Source organism: Simochromis diagramma, unplaced genomic scaffold (genome assembly GCF_900408965.1).
Source record: "Simochromis diagramma unplaced genomic scaffold, fSimDia1.1 OVJJ01000518.1, whole genome shotgun sequence".
NCBI classification, from domain to species: Eukaryota; Metazoa; Chordata; class Actinopteri; order Cichliformes; family Cichlidae; genus Simochromis; species Simochromis diagramma.
In genome coordinates, this window is record NW_024387336.1 from 693954 (window position 1) to 714912 (window position 20959).

Sequence of the window (20959 nt, forward strand, 5' to 3'; positions counted from 1 at the left end):
TATTTTATTGCTTTGTACACTATCGCTTAAGTTCTTTTATTTCAGGTGACTTTTCCGTTTCTCCTAATTTAAATTTTTAGTGTGTATTAATTCGAATAAGTCTGACTTAAGAATTGAAATAAAATTCAATAAAATAAAAAACTGGATATATCCCAATCCTGACACTGAGCGGAGAAAACTTTGAAAACTGGCTTTGGGATACGCGTATTTTTGAGCCTAATAGTTTCTGTTCTTTTTCTATAGCCTTATAAAAAAAATACCCCACACACCCAAAAGGAAAAGAAAAAAACCCTTTCAAAGTGTGAATCACTAATATCTCACTAATATTGTGTTGGATTTTTAGTCCTATGCACGCACACGGAAATGAAACAAGTACGTAAAGAAACCAAAAATGGGAAGGTCCTGTTATTAAAACCCTGAAAACGAAAACAAAACCGGAGAAATGAGCGTCATTTCCAATATTTTCTGTTTTCAGAACTACACGCTTGCAGCAGAAGCAGCGGCGCGTCCTCTCTTAGAGCCACTAAATCCTTAATTTTCGATCCCAAATATGGACTAGGAATGTCCAGGGTGACGTCTCGTGTCCGGGGAATGCGAGTTTGTAACCGCATTTATTTAACTACGCCTTCCTCGCTCTGAGGTCCTGGTAGGCATTACACAGGAAGAGAGCCGTGTTGGAAAAAAAAGAGACGGGACGCCCTCCTCCTCCTCTTCCTCCTCCTCCTCCTTCTGTTGGCGGATAACGGTGCCCAAGAAGTTATTCAGGACCGACGCAGACAATAGCGCCGAGACCTTCTATCCAGCTGTGATCCACGGTCATCACTACTGATTAATGGTGTCTGCGCTGTGTCACAAAGAGGGAAACAGTCGGCTGAGATCCTATCATGGAGGATTTGGGTGAGTATTACAGCTGCTCTTCGTTTCATGCCTTGTAACTACATGTTGAGATATCTTGAAGGGATCTGTGGGGAAGGGGTGGTGTGCCCAAACAGAGGAAATAAGGTCTCTGTTGATTCTGGCAGTCATAGAGTACAGATCCCTGGCTTACAAGGACATGTAGAAAAGAGGGGCTGTAACATAAGGAGCAATGGAAAGCAGTAGGAAATACTTTTTAATAAAAATGAGTGGTACAAGTTCCCAGTCAGCAACAGTGAGGAAATTTCTTATAATAACTCATACATGCCAATATTTTAGATGTTTGTAGAGCTGTGTTTTACCTTCATTGTGCAGGGGCACATATCCCACAAATACATGCAGGTAACACATGAACCCGTGCACTGCTCTACATCTGCCCGACCTTCACTCGGGTCTTCCTGCACGGCCTGCAAATACAATAAAAAGCTCTGAAAATTAGATATAAAGGGGTCCAGAGCAGGCATGTCCGTCCATTAACATTAACAAGTTATGGATGGATGGAGTGCCACATAATGTTGAAGAGAGTGTTTTCCATTTTGAAGGAATTGAAGACATGAGAGAAGACAGCATCAGAGAGCATCCCCCCCATTTCTGAATGATACTGGAAGCAAATGTCTTCTTTTCTCTAAAACAACATGATGGGAAGCTGACTCTTTGTGTCAGAAAATAGCTGTGTGTTGGAAAGGCCCTGAAATAGCCCGGGGCAATGCTGCTATTTGTAAAAGCCACAGAGTTCAAGGAAAATAGACATGGCTTTTGCCTCAGCTGCCCATTCTCTCTGGGAGTTTCTTCTGTTTTTTCACCAAGTACGCTTCAAGAGTGGAGCATTTGTGCTTCTCAAGCAACACGAGGAGGGGGGGGAAATGGCATGGTGTACACATCTGGGCACATCTGGATCGGATTGCACACGGTGACACGGAGGTGCTGGGCTTGAGCGCCATGTTTGAGAGTCTTGGCTTGCGCTGTCGTCCAACAGTGTTGTAAGTTTACGCATCGGATTTGGCGAGGCTTTCGGCGAGAGAGAGACCACTTGTTAGAGAGGCCTACGGCCAAGACAAACAAGTCTGCAGGCCGCTCTAAATATGGTCATAATTCCCATTGAGAGAAGTTCAGCTCCTTATATGTGCTGCTCAGCCTCTTCGAGTATGTGTGTGTGTGTGTCTGTGTGTGTGTGTGAGAGACACACAGCACAGCAGGGAGGTGGAGGGCCAGTAGTATATGCACACGGTTCTCACCGCATGGTCGTACCAGAAGTGTGAATCATCCGGGGGTAGAAATGACCACAGCGGTGCGCTCGGGCCGGGCAAACTCAAGTTTTGTGACACATGGCCGAGCAGCGTAGGTTTAGAACATAGCACTTCACCAGATTCTGAATTAGAAATTCATGATTCATAATGTGACGAGCCTTGCGTAGCTGCTTTAGATGGGAAGTCACCCTGTGACGGTTTCTCCAAAGCCACGAATGAACTCTGACCTGCAGCTCGTAAATCAGTATGCAGAAAATGGACACGTCAAATTTCATCCATTAAATAGGCCGGAATTATCTGGCAGTGTGACTAAATGCTGTTCTTTTTCTACATCAATAACTAAGAAAACCAGTTGTGCAATGCTCGTCTGTCACACTGAGTCACAGCTGCAATACAAGAAAGAGTGTGATAATACTAGATGAAGCAGTTACTCCACATCTGAGGAGTGCCTGAGATGTGTCATCCGTGGCTTTGGGAGGAGGTTTCATGGAAAGACCATTCACCTGCTTCCAAGTAGTAATCAAGACTGGAAAACCTTATTGTTTTCTACAAAGCTCTGACTTGCATGATTCGTAATAATACAGAAGTACCAGAACCCCCCCAAGAAAGTACTTTTTTTTTTTTTCTTTTAACCAAAATGTAATAGATATTGCATCACTGTAAACTGTTTACTGAAAACAGTTGAAGGTCTTTTAAAGAAATTTGGAATTTTAAATATCCACCATCTGTTATCAGGATCCTCAGACCTAATTTACAAGCTTCCAAAGTTTTTTTAGATAAAGTGCTTTCGAACACTTTGCACGCTCTCACGTCGTACACCTGCACATTTCTAACATCTGCCGATGATGTCACAATGATGTTGTTATGGTTACGTTAGCTTGGGCTTTACAAATTGAGGACATTAAGTTTGAGTTCTCAGGCATCCAGGTCCAGAAATTAAAGCAAGTGGACTTTTTACCATCCATCCATTCTTTTCCGATTATCCAGTTCAGAGTCTCGGGGGCCCTTTAGCCTCTCCCAGCTGCCACAGGGTGAATGTTTTGCCTCCCCTGTAGCTGTTAAATACCTGGGACTCTCCGTCAGCTCTTGGATGAGAGGCAAAACATCTTCACAAACTAAGTCCAGATGCCTTTCTTCAAGCACTCGAGACAGGATGTTTGTCAGCCACATGATTGGATTTGTTTGTACACGGGATCAAAAGTCGGGATATTTTGTTGTCTGGCTTTGGCTAAGGAATTCTATCTATAAGTCTGTTTTCCATTCCTATCATGTTAAAGTGTTAAAATACAGTACAAAAAGCCTCTGTCTGGTAAAAAGTGTCACTCCTGTGTGCTTGACTTCAGTAACCCTGAGGTAACACAAGTCTTCTGCGTCAGTCTGGAACCAGCTTACAACTGGACTGACCTTTCTTATTTATTTTAACTTCTTGGAAAGGAAGGCCAAAATTTTCATTTTGATAATATAAAAGTTTTAAAAAAAAAGGGACCGGTACCCTTTCAGGACTCACAATAAATGGTTGCTATGTCATTACACATACATGGTAAACCACTGTTACTCATATGAAGTCCTTTTTCATCTTCAGTCTGCTTCGGTTACTTGTCAGGATAAGTGATGTCACACAGCTGTAGATGCTAACACTTGAGTGAGTTTAGTTTCTGTGCAGCTTCTACTTCAGAGTGAGTGTGTGAGTGTGTGTGGGCGGAGGAGTGGACTCAGATATCAGCTGCCAAACACTCTTCCTCCTCTGCTTCCTTTCCACACTGGCATGTTTAGAATATGAATGCAGGAACGCTTGAGCGTCTGAGCGACCTCACCGTCAGTGGACTATCTCTGAGCTGCGCCGGTTCTGACTGTCCTGTCCTCTGAGTGACGAGCGTCCGCCAGCGCTCGCTGTCCTCCGTGTTGTGTCTCGGTGTGTGGGCTGAGTTGCTGCTGCTGTATTGGTCACAAAAGGCTGTCTGTGTCTCCTCAGGAGTGCCTGAGCCGCTTAACTACCCTCTCAGTCCTCGTATTGTTGTGTTTGGTACGTAGCTGCCTGTGCATGCGTTTGTATGTGTTTCGTCTCGTCTGTCGTTTAACTCAACTTAATACCTTCTTGTCATGCAGCGTAATACTTTGCATGCTTTTTAAATTACTTTCTTAACTTGAATCTCTTGATTGACTTTTAATACTTGGTAAATAAACTTGGCACCATTAGTGACGACCATGAATGTTTGTGACATGAAATGTGGCTTCTGTGGTGCTACAGAAACTTCTCTCTCCCTTCCAGATGCCCTCCTTGCTGATCTGGAGAACACAGGCTCCCCTTTACCTCGGTGTCCCGTCCTGCTCACCTCTGACCCGCCTCAAAATGCCGATCCCACCACCCAGGACCCAGCCCAGAGCCGGCCGCCGCCTCCTGCATACACCCCGCAGCAGGTGGTCAATCCGGGCCACGTTCATACCAGTTTTCTTTCTTCCTGATTATGCCGAGGCTTTGATAAAGTTTGTTTGATCACTCGTCTGTTTTGTCTCTTAGACCGTTTCTTCAGCAATGAAGACTACACAGAACTCCACCCCAGACAAATTATACAGGTAACTCCTTCCTAGATGTCTTTTTCCATTGCTCACAGGATCACCGGCAAATTCATTACTTGTTCTGCTGTTTGTAAACACAAATATCTAAACAGCCAATCACACGGCAGCAACTCAGTGTATTTTGGCATGTAGACATGTTTCCAGCACTTTGTTAAATCTACGCCTCACAGAATTAACACTAGCATCCCCCAGGCTTCTACCTTTCTGAAGCAGTTCTGAAGGACCTGAACTAGCGTGGAGTACCTAATAAAAGAAGAATTAACTGTATGACATGTAATTCTGAACCAGGTTTAAGGCATCTAAATTTCCTACTGCTTTTAGCCTTGTTCAAAATACCACAAGCCAACACATCATCATTATTGTTTTGGCTCTTTCCTCTAAATTGCCCAGCTGAAGGTGATCAGACCTCAGCTTGTGTCCAGATGGCTTGCTACCTGTTTGTTCCATGGTTTTCCTCTCTTGCCACAGCCATCTCGAGGCTCTCTCTACCACATGTGTGGTGTTGCAGATTCCTCAGTTTTCCCTCGATGCCCAGTGTAATGAAATCCAAGGACAGCAGCTTCCCTGCTTTCAGCTATCTGCTCGTACTTAGGGAGCTTCTTCTTAAAGACCCACCAAAGCAATAATCCTGGGCGGGTGTTAGCCTCTAGCATAATGAAATATCCCAAGGACTCTAACACAACAGCAACTGGTTTCCGCCAGTTGGGTGTGATGATCTGATGAAAATGTGTTTGTTCTAATCCACCAGCAGCTGCCGGTCCCAGATGTGCTAGCTGATGGTAATGGCTTCTTTTCCATTGGGTGACCCTCAGGACTTAATCGGGGTGCCTAAAGTGTCCCTCTGTCTCAGGGAAGCAGCTCAGGATGTGCTGCAGAGTTGCACATTTTGAGCACAGCTGGCATGTGAAGTTTTGATGGACTGGGATAGAGTGTTTTACACGGAGAGATGGTGTGTCAGCATGTTGATGTATGAACCCAAACCCTGTTAGGAATCTCATTCATTTCTTTACATCACTCTTTGCAAAGCAATGTGTGGTTTTTAAGCAAGCGAGAGAATTCTCCTCCTCGCATAACGAGTCCAACAACATTGTTTATACTTTGTTTTTTTAATGCCTTTTATTGTTAATATTATCTGTCTCCCTGCAGCACAGTGTGTAAACCGCGCTCTCCCCGAAGCGCAGATCCTCCTCTGGCCTTCTCTTCCTCCTCGCTGCTGGGGGGAGGTCTGAGTGAACTGGACCATCTGCTACAGGAACTCAACGCCACCCAGTTTAACATCACAGGTTAGCATGTGTGCGTGTGTTTTAAATCCTCGTGTTTAAATCAGATTTCTTATCTATGATCCTGTTTTGTTGTCAGATGAGATCCTGGCTCAGTTCCCTTCTTCTAAGAAAGATGAGAGGGATAATATCAAGGATAAAGCACCAACCTCCTCCTCCAGGTACCAAATCCACAGGGAAATAAGAGAGTTTTAAGCTTTTAACAATAAATATCTCAGCAAGAGTATAATCTGTCTGAGTATCACTGTATACGACTGAGGAAGTAGGTCTGTTTTATGCAGACACACCCCTTTAAAATCTGCTTACATTTAAAAACCTGCAGTATTATTTTTTTATTGCAAGTAAAAATCCATATTTGCACATGTGCGAGTGTGCAGCATTTTAGCATGTTTCTGATCATGTGTGTAATCTGTGGGTTTGATTTCGGTGTTTTAGCTCTGCGAAGCCTTCTGCAACATCGGCCACATTGGAACTGGACAAGCTGATGGCTTCGCTGTCTGACTTCAGAGTCCAGAGCACCGTAAGAGTCACCCACAGCTGCATGAAAATGCTAACCTGTCAACTTTTTACTTGTAAATTCACAGCAGCGCTCACTATATGACTTTTACAGAATGCTAATATTAGTGTTGGATCCCTGTAGAGGTTGAGTTGACTTCATAATGGCTACACTGTTACTGTGCAGCCTGCTGGCCACAGCACATGCCTGCTGGTACAGATCAGTCACCAGATATGGCTTGTGGATGAAAATTAGTCTTGGTCTTAATTTTTCCAGAGTCTAAAATAGCTTCAGATTGTCGGTAGTCAGCTTAAAGATCAGCTTTTGGAACAGCGTATAATCTAGTTCTCTCCTTTTTGGTGAGTCGGCTTGCGAGCAGAGTAGGCAGTTCTGTCATTATAAGGCTGTTTAGTTTCAGTATGCAGTCCAGCTGTGAGTGATAAACAAGACTGCTGTGGGAACAGAGTCTTAAAAGGGAAACGTCTCCACTGCATATCCATGACTAACCAGGCTAAAGTCTCCAGGCAGAGCAGAGAGACATGTGTAGAGCCTTGGCTCAAACTATGTGCAGTATTGTTATGATTTGACTTTTCCTCACATTGGTTTCTTCCAAACAAATTCATTTCCACCATCTGTGGAGTGATGATAAACTCCCAAAGAATTAACATCACAAGGACTCTGTGCTTTGTCTTCTCTCAGCCAGCTGCGCCTGTCACTCCAGCGCCCGTTACAGCATCACCGCAGCAGCCGGCCGCTGCCCCTCCTCAGCCTCCTTCATCAGGAGGCTCACTGGACAGCATGCTGGGGCTCCTCCAATCAGACCTGACCCGACAAGGAGTGCAAACGTCCTCTAAGGGAAACTGCTCAGCCTGCCAAAAGCCGGTTGTCGGACAGGTGAGCAGTCAGAATATATCTGTCAGACATGTGATGAGGAAGACCCTCACTTGAGTTGACCTGGCTGTTTGTGCAGGTGGTGACAGCTCTGGGGAAGGTGTGGCACCCCTGAGCACTTCGTGTGCACCGAGTGTGAGACGGAGCTGGGCAGTCGAAACTTCTTCGAGAAGGACGGGCGGCCGTACTGCGAGCCGGACTACTTCACGCTGTTCTCCCCGCACTGCGCGCACTGCAACAAACCCATACTGAACGTGAGCCGCTGAGATGGGAACATGTTTCTGTTACTCAACTCTGAGCTTATTTAAAGAGCTCAGATCGATATCCCAGCCCACCTAAAGCTCTGTAACGTTCTCTTTTTTTTACTTTAATCGTTGTGTAGAAAATGGTCACGGCTCTGGACAAGAACTGGCACCCAGAGTGTTTCTGCTGTGTGAAGTGCAGCCGCGCCTTTGGGGAGGAAGGTAATGGGTGGTGCTGTTAATTCCTGTCAGGGGTAACAATACGTTGCAGTCAGGCCACACTTACATGAAGCCCTTTATACCATACATCCATTAGCATTCAGACAGCATTTTATAATGTTATTGAAAGTTTTATACTATATATATTTCAGGAAATTCCTACCTTTTCCTACCTAAATAAAGCACATCTTATCTCATTTATTAAATTTTTAGATTATTTTAAACATTACAACCAGTTTCAGAGTTTATAATAACTTACAGTTTGCACTTCATTGGTGCTTTTTCTCCCATAAGAGACCCTAAAACATTTGATTTTAACCTTACATTAAAAAAGGCTACATCCTGTCTGAATGTTTCATGACTAGTGGGGTCTTGACAGATATTCAGATATTTGCACAAATTTACTCATTTTTTGAAAAGATAACAAAGTTGCAGTGTCCATGACTGTAGGCGGCCATGTTTTTGTGTCTACGTTCATATCACGTTATATAACTGAAGGGTTTAAGGACAAAACAAATTTCCCACGTGTGGGACTAATAAAGGTTATCTTATCTTATCTTATCTTAAGGCCACACCTCTTAATCTTTGAATGCTGGTGTATAACCATGCAGTCTGTCGTTGCAACATTTGTAAAGGAATGCGTCGTTCTAAAGAACTCGTCGAATTCAAGAGGTCAGATTGTGAAATTTCCTCCCTCCTCAGATATTCCACCATCGAGTTTACGTGGTGCTTATTTAAAAGTGAAAGTATTTAGGAACCACAGCAGCTCAGCCATGAACTGGCAGATCAGGCAAAGTTGCTGAGGAGCAACAAGATCGGCGACGCTCTGCTGTCTCAGTAACTGCAGATTGGAATTAACATCAGCACTGACCCTGTGTGCTGGGAGCTTCGTGGCATGGTAGAGTTTTAAAATATATTTGCAGAGACAGGGATGGACTGACAGTAGTTTTCAGAAGTATTCCTGAAGCCAAGCAGCAATCTTGTCATTTTTGTAAGGCAGAACTACTTAAGGGTCAGAAGATAACAGCGCTTTGTTTTTGAGGTTGTACATTTCCCACAGAGATTTCTTCTGTGAGTTTTTTTATTGACATTGTGCAAGTTAACTGATTAAAACCTTACATTCCTTTTAATTTGTAAAAACTTTGGATACATTATTCCTAAATTGTCTGTGCAGGTTCTCAGTGATTTGGTTCATGATAGTGTTAAGAGCTTGAAAATTGGTTTAAATGACCACTTTCAACATCTGACAATTTGTCTTTGTGCTGTTTTCAAATATGAGGTCGAAAACATTAGCAAATCTCTGCATTCCGCTTTTATTTCCAGTTTACACGGTTTCCTAACATTTTTTTGGGATCGGGGTTATATCGGCAGTTTCACTCTGCTGTGAATTTCGAGGCAAAACACTGAGTCTCTGTATTTCCTTGGCAAGAAAATGGCCAAATTTAAAGCAGCACGAGCTCTGAGATGGAAAAATACAGCCGCTGTTGTTAGTTCAGATCAATAAAATGTAATGTTGCACAGACCGCAGTCACATAGAGAAGGTTTGGACTGATTTTCCTTTTTAAATCTGTGATATTATACAGTAAATCTGACATTTATCAAAAGAGCTCTTGAGCTGAGTCAAACTGTGGCGATGTCCTCTGCAGGTTTCCATGACCGTGAGGGCCAGCAGTACTGCCAGCAGTGCTTCTTGACTCTGTTTGCTTCCCGCTGTCAAGGCTGCAGCCAGCCCATCCTGGAAAACTACATCTCAGCTCTAAACTCTCTCTGGCACCCACAGTGCTTTGTATGTCGGGTGAGTGTTGCATTTTACTTGATCAAGAGTTGCAGCATTAATTGATGCGTTAGGCTTACGGGTCGTTTCAGGTTAATCTGCTCTGAAAAAGGTCAGAAAGGTTGGAGAACACCATGAGAGTTTATGAGGAGATTAAGAGGAATTTACATCCTTTAATACCAAGGAAGTCCCTTTTCAAAATAAAGTTAAAATACCTTTATTTTCACAGCCAGGTTACGTCTAACCTAGACAATAAAAAGACTATTGGTGATAGAATAGCAGAACACAAATATGCCACATGCACAGGTAAGACATTACCAGGACTTTTATATTAACACTGGCCACATCTGTCTTTTACTACAAAGATGTGGCAGACGAAGGCGTCTTAATTAAAGGGAAGCTTTTCTGGATTTATAAATAACAGCTTGCTAAATGTCATGGCTTAAACGGTACCTCAGTTTTACTTATTTCTCCTAACCTTTATTTGCCTTTATAAATGCATTTATGTCGTCTATGTTTGCTGCTGCTCTCTGTTCTCCTTCTTGCCTGATTTCAGCTGAATTTGGATGAATGCTTGGAGACTGCTCCTGTTGGTGGAGCATCACTAGAAAAGATTCAGTGTGTTCGTGGTCGTGTGTCGAAACAGGGTTTTGTTTTGTTTTTAGCTTAAACACAACCTTGCTGTGAAAATAAATGCATTTAATGATATATTTCCTGTCCTAGGAGCACCTCAAATAGAAGTGAGTTGATTCAGTGATTGATTTTTTTCTTTGTAAGGCCGATTCTAAATTTCCCAGATTGAACATCTATGAGACCAGTGAGCTCATATTTATCCTTTGAGGAGTCTCCTAACCCACAGCTGACACACTGAATCTGCTCCGTGGCAAATAGATCACGATGGCTGTGCAATGAAACCTCAATGAGGAAGTTCATGCAAAAAACAAATCAAAACACAAATAAGCTGGAATTATGTCATGGGAAAGTTGTCATTTCACATGAAAACGCTGTAATTAGAGTTGCATGAGTCAGCGCTGTGACGGAGTCTCGCTGTGTCGCTTCCTCTCGTTTCCAGGAGTGCTACAGCCCCTTCGTCAACGGCAGCTTTTTCGAGCACGAGGGCAAGCCGCTGTGCGAGGCCCACTACCACCAGTCCCGCGGCAGCATGTGTCAGGCCTGTCAGCAGCCCATCCTGGGGCGCTGCGTCACCGCAATGGGGGCCAAATTCCACCCGCATCACCTCGTGTGTCACTTCTGCCTGAAGCCGCTGAGCAAAGGCTGCTTCAAGGAGCAGGAGAACAAACCCTACTGCCACCCCTGCTTCATCAAGCTCTTTGGTTGAGGGCCCAGCAGGTCTTCGCCGGCCTGCCCTGAGAAGAAGCCCTAATGTGACTCTCAGTTCTCTCTTTTTTTTTTCATTTTTTTGCTACTGTGGGAGTTAGGGCGGAGCTGGACTCTTTGTAAATTTTGAAGAATATCTGAGTCAGCAGAGAGATGAGGAGGAAGACAGAATCATCCAACCCAAACCAGCCCTATTTTATTTTAACCATGGACTTTCAGTGCGAGGTTACAAACTTTATCACGGCTCAGAAACAAAAACACAGTGTGTTTAAATGAAATGAAAATTACGTTTTGCTACCAGGTGTAAAAAGAAGCATAAATTTATACATCATTTGAGAATTTTTCCTGTTGTGCAAGGAAATCCCCTTTTAATATATTTGCTTTGTATTGCAGAAATTATCCACGTCACTGCAACTGCATTTTTATACCGTATGCTGACTGCTACATTTGTTTTTGTTTTTTTTCATTATTCATTCACTATTGCGCTGTGCAAAATGCCAAAAATGATTCCAAAGAATAAAATTAAAGCAAACGCGACTTGTTTTTGAGTGTTGATGTTTCTTTAAATTCACATGAGTCAGCTTTAAAAATAAAAAGCTCCTCTGCAAAAAGAAATATTTGATCTACTCCACTACTGGCAAGAACCTGGTGACAGTGGGAAGGAAAAACTTCCTCTTAAGAGAAAGAAACCTCCAGCAGAACCAGGCTCAGGGAGGGGCAGCCATCTGCTGTGACCGGTTGGTTGTGATAAAAGTCTGGTGAGAAAATTTACAAGCATCAGGTATAAGAAGATAAAGATTATTGATAGGTTATACGATTGGATGTTGAAAGGGCAGTTTGATAATTTTATTTTTATTTTTCAGTCATAAGTTTGTGTATGATAAGCAGTTGATTTATACAGAATTACTGTAAGTCATTTGCTGTGCAGGGTGAGACGGTAAATACTTTAGTTTTTGACTCCTTTACAATAAATAGAGGAGAAATATACACTCACCAGCTATTTTATTAAGTACACCTAGCTTTGTGAGATGGCACAATAACCAGCTGGAAGCAGAATGCAGAAGATGGTACACTGTGGTGATAAAAGGATGGAGTCAGGAATGATACTCAGGTGGGCTGTGATGTTTAAACGAGACCTAACATGTTCCAAGATATCCACCACGTTACAACACCAATAGCCTGCATCACTTATGGAAGGCAGGATGGATCCACGCCTTCATGGTAGTTACACCAAATTCTGACCCTACCATCTGAATGTCACAGCAGAAATTTCCCTATGTGTTATACCTGTATAACTATGCATGTGACGAACAAAGAACCTTGAACCTTGAAACTGAAGCTTCCTGTTCTTAGCTGACCAGACTGGGACCCAGTGTGGTCTTCTGCTGCTATAGCCCATCTGTTCACCTGCATACCTTAGTTGCAACAGCTGAACTCTGACATCAAAATAGGCATAAAGTTATTTTCACACAACAAGCGGCTCCTCACTGGAAATTTTCTCTTTTTCAAACTGTTCTCTGTGAGCCCTAAAGGTAGTTATGTGGGAAAAACCCCGTAGATCATCAGTTTCTGAAACACCCAGACGAACCCATTATGTTCTAAGTCACTTAAATCGTCATTCTGATCCTCAGTTTGAGGGTTGAATATGTCTACATTCACAAAAGCATGTTGCCACATGATTGGCTGAATATTTACGTTAATGAGCAGCTGTACAGCTGTACCTAATAAAATGGACACGGAGTAAATAAACATGTCTGCTGTGTGTGAGAAACTGTGCAAGGATTTTTTTTCCCTCTTCTTCTGGACCATTAAGAGAAGCGAAGGGCGAATAAACGCTCCGTGTGTGAGGAAAATACTGACTTTGGCCACCAGAGGTCACTATTCGCTCACTGAGGATCGTGTGTAATTAATTGTAAAGTAGTTACAGGCAGGGTGTAAACACAAACGCAGAAAGAAACGAAGAAAAGACGAAAAAATCACCCAGACGACATGTGGGCGGCACGTGGGCAGAGGCGACTTGACAGCTGCTGGGAGCCGCGTGTGACGTGTCCACGCCTACGCGTCACCTCACAGGTGAGCTCGCTTAAAAGTTAATGAGCGTCACGCGCTGTCAAACGAGAGAACGCGGGTAACGCTGCGAAGGTCGTCGCGATCCGTCGACTTCATCAGGAGAGGAAAGAAGTTGTGAAATGAATTATGAGTGACTCAGAGCAGCAACACGTAAGTCTGCTTCAACCTGCTGCTCTTTAATGTGTGTGCTTTAATCAGGCAGCCATCGCATGCCCGGAATGAACAGATGGTGAAAGTTGGATTGAAAACTCCACACGTGTTGTTGCGTGATTTATTTATTTGTTGGCCTATTTGCTGTTTAGAAACACTCTCTTCATTAATAAATCTTAAAAAGCACTCTGTCTCCACGCACCAGGATGTGGTGCAGGTGTGCGAGCCGCAGTGGCCTGAGAATGGAGAGGACTGGAGTGATGGAGAAGGTGGGACGGATATGGACTCGGGGCTTCTGCAGGCCATGGCCGAGGAAGATGAGGAGATAAACGTCCACAATGAGGAGACGTTTGGGATGGGTGTGTAGCTTGTGCTTACAGGTGTTCTTCTTTTAAACTTCTTGCCCCCCCCCCCCCCCCACGTGTCTGTGTGTTAAACGTGAGCTTTTACTATCAAAAAATAATGTAAGCATCCAGCATGATAATTTGGCTTTCTAACTTAAAACTGAGGCTTAATAACACTAAAAATGTTTATATTACAGGTCGGATTAAGGTTAAGTGGAAAGAAATTAGTCTTCTTCTTTCAGCTGCTCCTTTAGGTGTCACACCAACCTCCTTCACTACATCCAAAAACCTCTTGTTGTTTCTTCCTCGCTCCATCTTCAACATCCAAACCATCTCAGCGTCTCCTCTCTGCAACTTTGTCTCCAAACCGCTCAACCTGAGCTGTGAAGATCTTAAAATGTTCAGCTCCAGCTCAGCCTCCTTGATCCCTTTTTATTGTGCGCAGTCCTCTTTGACGTAGCTTAAATGCACTTCTTAAATGCACGACGGCTCATAAGGTGCTGCCTTTAGGGTTGAATCGGGCTTTCTTGGATAATGTGTGCTTGTTTGGCTGCTGTGCTCTAACCCAGGGTTGTGAAACATACGGCCCAGGGGCCTGAATCGACTCCGGTCCAATAAAAGTTGGAGAGCTTTACCTGTTCGCAAACCCTGCCATTTTTACTCATACGACACCTTAGAGTAATAGGCAAGGTTATTATAGTTAAACTGAAAAAACACTTGGTTGATTAAAAGGAAAAAAGGAAAAACTTGACTTTTGGGGACAAAAGATTTCAGGAAACCTCTGCAGCCTTTAGAGGACTTTTGTGGTTCTGACCACTTAAAAGAAATATGTGAAGTTGCATTTTGCATTGTTTTTACAGGGTTACTGGGAGTCTAACCTGTTAACCTATCAGAAAGCAGTGTTTCCACGTCTGTTTCTCTTTGTTCCCTGCCTGCATGTCTAGATTTGGATGCAAACGAGACCACAGAAGAGTCCAGCAGCAGCCTTCAGTTTGGAGAGGCTCCGCCTTCGCCGCCGCCGCCGCCGCCACCTGCAACACCCCCTCCCCCACAGCCCAAACCTCGGTCTCCCCGCAGAGCCCCGTGGTCTCCCCGCAGAGCCCCGTCGCCTCCCCGACAGAAGCCGCAGTATTTTCCGCGGGCTTCCTTGAGGCAGCGCGGCAGAAGTAGGGGACAGAGAGCAGCTCTGGGCAGGGGGCAGATGTTTGAAGACCCAGCTGTGATGAGAATAATCGAGGGCCGACCGAGCCTTAAGGTGACAAAGATGAATCTGTGTGTTGTCAGAAAATTGCACTAAAAACGTTAAAATCCTCCGTTTGATCCATTTTTTGCTCTTTTAAGAGTCTTGACAGTGCCATAGTGGACTGCGGGACCACCATGTACCAGCGTCCCTTTGAGGATGATGTAAGTGCCAACTTTTAATCCTTTTACTACACTTTGTTTTTCTTCTGTGGTGCTAATGCTTCTCTTCCATGTTTGTTTTCCATCCTAGATGATGATGCCCTCTTACAGAAAAACCAGAAGAACCTCAGGATCCATACTTGAGGTTATGATCACTTAAGAATGTGTTATACATATAATGACAAGTTCATTGTATTTTTATCTTTGCATCTTCCTGTGTTCTGTAGGACAGTGCTATAGTGTGTGTAATTGGGCACAGAGGTAGAGGTCAGACTCTGAACTCCAACTTTGTTGACTTGCCATACTCCGCCGGGCCCCTTTATGGGGTCAGGCGAGGGGAATCCAGAGGATTGTACTCCAGAAGACAGTTTGGCCATCGAGGACCCACTCAGGTGGGCAACTGGCTTCTTACCACCTGGATATTTGTGTAACTGGATAGATGCTGTTGATGTGTGTCACTGCTTCTAAACAATCAGCTGACTCACTGTAAATTGTGGACTTCTTCTCTTTTTTTTTAAGTTCTACTTTTCTTTTCATGCAGGTGTACCCACCCATAGTACCAAGATCCCCCCTCTTCCCACGTCAGCCACTGACCCCACGCCAGCATTACAATCAGGTTGATTTCAGTATTGCTCACCCCTTCATTTCTGTGTTTTTATGCAGATCTGATTTGATCTTGACTTTTATTTTGTACTAAAGCAGACCAGGGCATTCATGTTTCCTCCAACCCACCCCTGCCCCTCGACGCCTCAGACTCCCAAAATGATGCAACTTCGCTTCGGAGCCAACTCACCAAGGCCATCCCCTTTTTACAGCCCCTCTAATCCAGTACAGCCTTTCAGGTGCTTGATGTTAATGTTGCTGAAACAGGTTTGGTCAACAAAATGTATAGTCTGTTAAACTCTGACTATAAATTTTGAGTTCATGAAGTTTGAGATGCAAAAGTCCAAGACGAGCATCACGGTGGCTCACAGGTGTTGGGTGTGACCTGGGCGGGGCCCTTTCTGTGTGAGGTTTGCACCAGAGAACATGTTAGTTTAAAGCTGCCTCTCATAGTTTAGGACTCTTTAAAAAAGAGACTTTTAATCTGTTTAAATAAAAGTTTGAGTATTGTGTGGTCATGCATAAATATCAGTGAGTGGTGCTAATGTTTATCTGCAAGGTACAGGCAGATGTTCTTGGATGTATAAGCCTTCTGGAAATGAAAGATGGAGATTTCATATGTATAAATGAATCTTCTCTTTATGTGCTCATAACCAAGCACAGTCTGAGATTTCATGCATACTGATGAGACAGTTCTCTAACCAGTAGGTATCCTGGTCCAGCCACGCAGCTCCATCCCCAACACAAACGACTGCTTAGTCAAAAACAGCGGCTATTCCAAAGGTTGGTGCATGGAGTGAAGAGTTTGATCGTGTTGGGTCATTCGCTATACTTACGGCCAAATCTGACCTGCTTATAGAAAGCCAGAGGGCTGGGATCCGTACTGTAACCTCATGACGGCCAAAGAAAAGGAGTGGATCACCCGGCTGCAGATGATCCAGCTGCAAAGTGAGAATCCTTACCTTGAAGACTACTACTATCAGGTAGGAAATAAAAGCTTTGCTCTTTAATTTTTTGATGGGAGAGGGGAAGCGAAGAAGCATTTCATTTTTGATTGCCGGTGAACCTTTAAACTGTTACAGGAGTACTATCGTCGAATAGAATCAAAGATGGCCGAAGAAGAGTTGGGCATCAGGAGCAAGAGGGAGCCACCTAAGCTCACCACGCCTTACGTCAAAAAAACAGACTCCTACACACCGGGTTAGTGAGGCACAGGCTGCGTTTCTCATTGACTGTTGAGATGCTTGTACCAGAATTTGCCCGTGAGAGTAGGAGAGACATGATCTCCACGCTGCTTTGATTTAACAAACATTTTTCCCTCCAGCTGCTGTTGGACTCGTTTGAGTCGGTGAATAGTGCATGCAGGTAGTCCTGCCTTTTTGAATGTTTTTGGAGGTGCACGAGGCCTAAAATGCTTCCATCCTAAAACATTTGTCTCATAGATGCCTTATTTTTGATCCTTCTGAATGCATCTGTTTCTACAGGGGTTGCTCTGCTTATGTGTTAAGCGTCTCTTGTTCTTGCAGTGGTGCACATTGAAGGCTCTTTGGGTCAAGTTGCAGTTTCCACGTGTTACTCTCCTCGCCGAGCCATCAGTGCTGTTCATGCAGTCCAGCCTCAGGGTCTGCTTGAGGTGATTGTGTATTTTGGAGGTTCCCTGTGTTTGAGTGTTTTCGGTCTGCCTTTCCTGCTACTGACCTTTATTTCCTCTCATTTAAGGATCAGAAAGACACCAGACTACAGCGATTAGACATCCTTAACAAAATAGAAACGGTACCTGATTATGACTTGATTTGACACAGCAGTGAGGTTTTTTTTTTTTTTTTTTTTTTTGGTTTTGTTTTGTTTTTTTTGCCTTCTTGTAAAATGGCTTCTGTCCTGCAGTTGTTCATGGTTCTGTTAGAGGTGGAGGAAACTGAGAGGATGAAAACTCCATTGTTGTCCGAAGCAGAAGAAAGGAGGTTGGTGGAAAAGATTCAGAGGAAAGTGGAGCACATCTACTCCCAGCTGCAGCACCACAATCCCCTGTGAGTCATGCAGTTTGTCATTTAATGCATCCTAACATGTGACTTCATCATTTTAAACACTTTAAAAAAATTTTGATGCAGGGAATCGGAAGGGGACTTCATTCCTTTTCTGCTCGTCTCCAAAGGCAAAAAGCTCGTCGCCCGTCTGCTGCCGTTCTTGAAACACGATTCTGCACTAAAAATCTTGCATGTTGTCACCACTAACCTACCAACACTGATGAGCAGAGACGCAGACGAGGTAGGGCAGCTTTATAGCTGTGCAAAAGGAAATGTAAGCTGAATGGTCTGCTTAGCAACACCACTTGGTGATATATTTATTTTTGGTTCTTGTTTGGTTTCCTGATGTTACTCAGCCTCTACCAGTTACAGCTGGTTTTACAGTCTACACAGACGGGGTGAGATTGAAGAATATATTGAGCCTTGATATATTCCAGTTACAGGAGAGATTTGCAAATGGAAAAAAAACAATTGGTGTCTTCTACAGGCCTACTTGGCACAGCTCCACCTATAAACACACAAGGCTGGAGTTATGCACATAAATGACGAACATCAAGTGTCTTTATAAAAATAACTGGGCTTAATCTTGTCTTTTCAGACCCTTCCTGTGCTTTACCCACCTCTTCGAAATGTGATCGGTGGGCTGGCGTTCAGTCAGCTCATTGGCGTCCTCAAAGATCTGACCTCTTTGGAGTCTCTAACGACATACAAGTGTCTTGAGCTGGCATGTCAGAACAAGGTCTGTGCTTTTGTTTTTGTGTTCTGACCTACAAGGCCCTGAAAGTTCAACTTACCCAGGATGACATTCTATTTTCTGGCTTCACTTATCCTGACACGGTGACTTAACTTGTTGATAGTTAAGTTAAGCCACGGTTCATCAGTGACTATGAGCACATTTACATGAAGCATGGTGTTGTAGCATCTGACCAAGCACAATATCGTTAGTGTATATTTGAGTAAGCGAGGCTAACGGCAGTGAATCCAGGGTTAACCCTGAAGTTGCCTGGATAGTGGTACAGGTCTTTGTTCTTATTGGTGGATTTCTCTTCTCCCTTTCAGTTCGGACTGTCCTTGCTGTACGCTCTGCTCTCCCAAGGAGAGAAGCTGCTGTCCTCGGGTGTTCCTCTAGAGCCCAGCATCGGGGACTTTGAGACCTGGTGGGAGTCTTTTAGGTTTTAATATCAAATGAAGTGACGGGTTTAAGCTTACTCCTGAGACTGATGTTTTCTCTTTTAGGACTGACATCATATTCCAGGTGGCAGGACAACTATCCCAGTGTTCGCTTGTGGAGCCGCTCCTTCTGCCCTCAAACCTGCTCACTCTCTTCTGCCGTTACCTGGACAAGCGTACGGTGCATCAGCTGAAAAGCAACATGGAGTAGGTTCTTTTTGCTTCAGAGGATGATAATTTAAATTGCTTTAATAGAACTATTGTGGACGTGGATGCAAACATCACCAAATATCTTCATTCAGGTCTGTTACTGGATGCCTGGCTCTTCCATCTTAAGGTGGACAGCGGTGGCTGGTGTTCTATTGATGACCAGGATGCTGTGAGCACTAGAGTGAAAGGAGGCGAGGCACAAACCCCCCTCGGTGCTCATTGAAACGGACGCTATATATGTGTATATTTAATCTCCTTTGACCTTTTTGATTCTTATTCCCTCCCCTCACCCGTTCCCTCACATTTTTTTGCACTTGAACGGTTTCCCTGTTTTGTTTTGTTTTCCTTTTATCTGATCATCTGACTTTCCTCACTTTGGTTTCCAGTAGGTTACATCAGCGTTACAATGAAATCGCAACCCTCCCATTTTCCCGATTTAGACCTTAAACCTCTACATTTAGATTCAGTCACTTCTAAATGTGCTGTTTCACACTTGGTGACCAGGGTGTGGATTGTATAGTAGTGTATGATTGTACAGCTGAACCAATAGGTTGACCATTTGAAAACCATTTAAGGACGTTGTCGTGGCCCATCAATGTGCCGTGCAGTTTGGGGTTTTGTTGAAGGGCTTGCATTGTTTATACTAGTAATGAACGTAATAGGATACATTTGTAAATTTCTATCTGAAGGTTTATGTTATGAAGAGGGATTTTATTTATTCATTTGGAAACAGAATAATTTAAACTGCACCTTTGTACAGCACTTGCAATATAAATAAAAAAACTTTGAAATTGCTCAAGTCTGTAGAAATGAAGTGAAATGATTTATTTATTTATTTATTTTTGTGCTCCTTGCAGTCTTAATGGTTCCTGCTGCTCTCATCAGACCTCATCTTTGTGTTATCTTGGACTTCTTAAATGCTCCCTGGCTATGGTCCGCTCATCACAGTGGACTGTCTGCCTCTCTCACCCTACCCTCAGCATCCTCCTGTCACACAAACTCTCTGCATGTCACTTAACTACACCCATGAGTCAGTCTTCCTCTTTTCCTCCTGCCTGGCATCTCTGTGGGTCAGTATGTCCACTTTCCCTCCTGTGGACATGTCCAAACCACCTCACCCTTACTTTTTTGTGTCTTTTCTTCCCAGTGCCACAGTATTCAAACCATACATCGCGGCATATTTCGTTACAGTCTTGTAAAGCTTCTTTCGCTCTTGCTGCGATCATTGTCAGAAATCGCCCCTGGCACGCCTCTTCACTCACTCCACCCTGCCTGCACTCTTCTTCACCTTTCTTGTGCACTGCCTGTTGCTTTGGATGGTTTGTTCCAGGTATTGAATGTCACCCACATTTGCTACTTCTGCTTCCTGCAGCTATAATAATAATGGATTGGATTTATATAGCGCTTTTCTAGGCACCCAAAGCGCTTTACAATACCACTATTCATTCACACTCACATTCATACACTGGTGGAGGCAAGCTACAGTTGTAGCCACAGCTGCCCTGGGGCAGACTGACAGAAGCAAGGCTGCCATATCGCGCCATCGGCCCCTCTGGCCAACACCAGTAGGCAAGTAGGGTAAAGTGTCTTGCCCAAGGACACAACGACCAGGACAGAGAGCCCAGGGATCGAACCGGCGACCTTCCGGTTACAGATGCGATTCCCAACCCCCTGAGCCACGGTCACCCGTGTTACTGTTACATACTCACACTGGAGATCGGTGTTTGCAAATATCAGCCCAGGGCCATTCCCACCTGACCTCCTGTGTCAGCCTGTCCATCACCATGCATACACGAAGGGGCTTGGAGCTGATTACTGATGTAATCCAGCCTCATCTGTCACTCCTGACTTCCTCATACCACACAGTTCCTCGCTTAACAGCCTGTCATGTCTTCTGGACAGCCTCTGTACTTTTACATTAACACATTCAAAGTAATTGTAACATCTGCATGTTTTATCAAAGACACTTTTAAAGAATCTGTTTTGTAGCAGCCTGATAGGGGGGGGA

General features: G+C 43.9%; 2 protein-coding genes across 4 annotated transcripts; both read left to right on the forward strand.

Annotated features, from left to right (window-relative positions):
- Nucleotides 1-473: 473 nt before the first annotated feature.
- LOC120718160 (transforming growth factor beta-1-induced transcript 1 protein-like) lies at nucleotides 474-11516 on the forward strand. The gene is given in 13 exon segments (XM_040006524.1): nucleotides 474-897; nucleotides 4135-4185; nucleotides 4432-4580; nucleotides 4681-4736; nucleotides 5886-6022; nucleotides 6099-6180; nucleotides 6455-6539; nucleotides 7215-7409; nucleotides 7486-7515; nucleotides 7517-7660; nucleotides 7789-7870; nucleotides 9514-9662; nucleotides 10714-11516. Coding segments are annotated over 13 exon segments (1440 nt in total). The 5' UTR covers nucleotides 474-884; the 3' UTR covers nucleotides 10981-11516.
- A 1520-nt stretch (nucleotides 11517-13036) lies between these two features.
- Nucleotides 13037-19509, forward strand: patl2 (PAT1 homolog 2). Of its 3 annotated transcripts, none has more exons than XM_040006625.1 (19): nucleotides 13037-13199; nucleotides 13405-13558; nucleotides 14488-14798; nucleotides 14885-14947; nucleotides 15036-15089; nucleotides 15172-15336; nucleotides 15486-15560; nucleotides 15644-15786; nucleotides 16253-16330; nucleotides 16407-16530; nucleotides 16630-16747; nucleotides 17074-17180; nucleotides 17267-17320; nucleotides 17432-17574; nucleotides 17656-17812; nucleotides 18170-18310; nucleotides 18631-18728; nucleotides 18808-18948; nucleotides 19044-19509. In XM_040006625.1, the coding sequence occupies exons 1-19, from the start codon at nucleotides 13176-13178 to the stop codon at nucleotides 19075-19077; spliced, it is 2184 nt and encodes a 727-aa protein (XP_039862559.1). In that variant the 5' UTR covers nucleotides 13037-13175; the 3' UTR covers nucleotides 19078-19509. The 3 variants fall into 3 exon arrangements, with proteins under 3 accessions (XP_039862559.1, XP_039862561.1, XP_039862560.1); XM_040006627.1 differs by having other exon boundaries at nucleotides 16256-16330; XM_040006626.1 differs by having other exon boundaries at nucleotides 15647-15786.
- Nucleotides 19510-20959: the final 1450 nt, after the last annotated feature.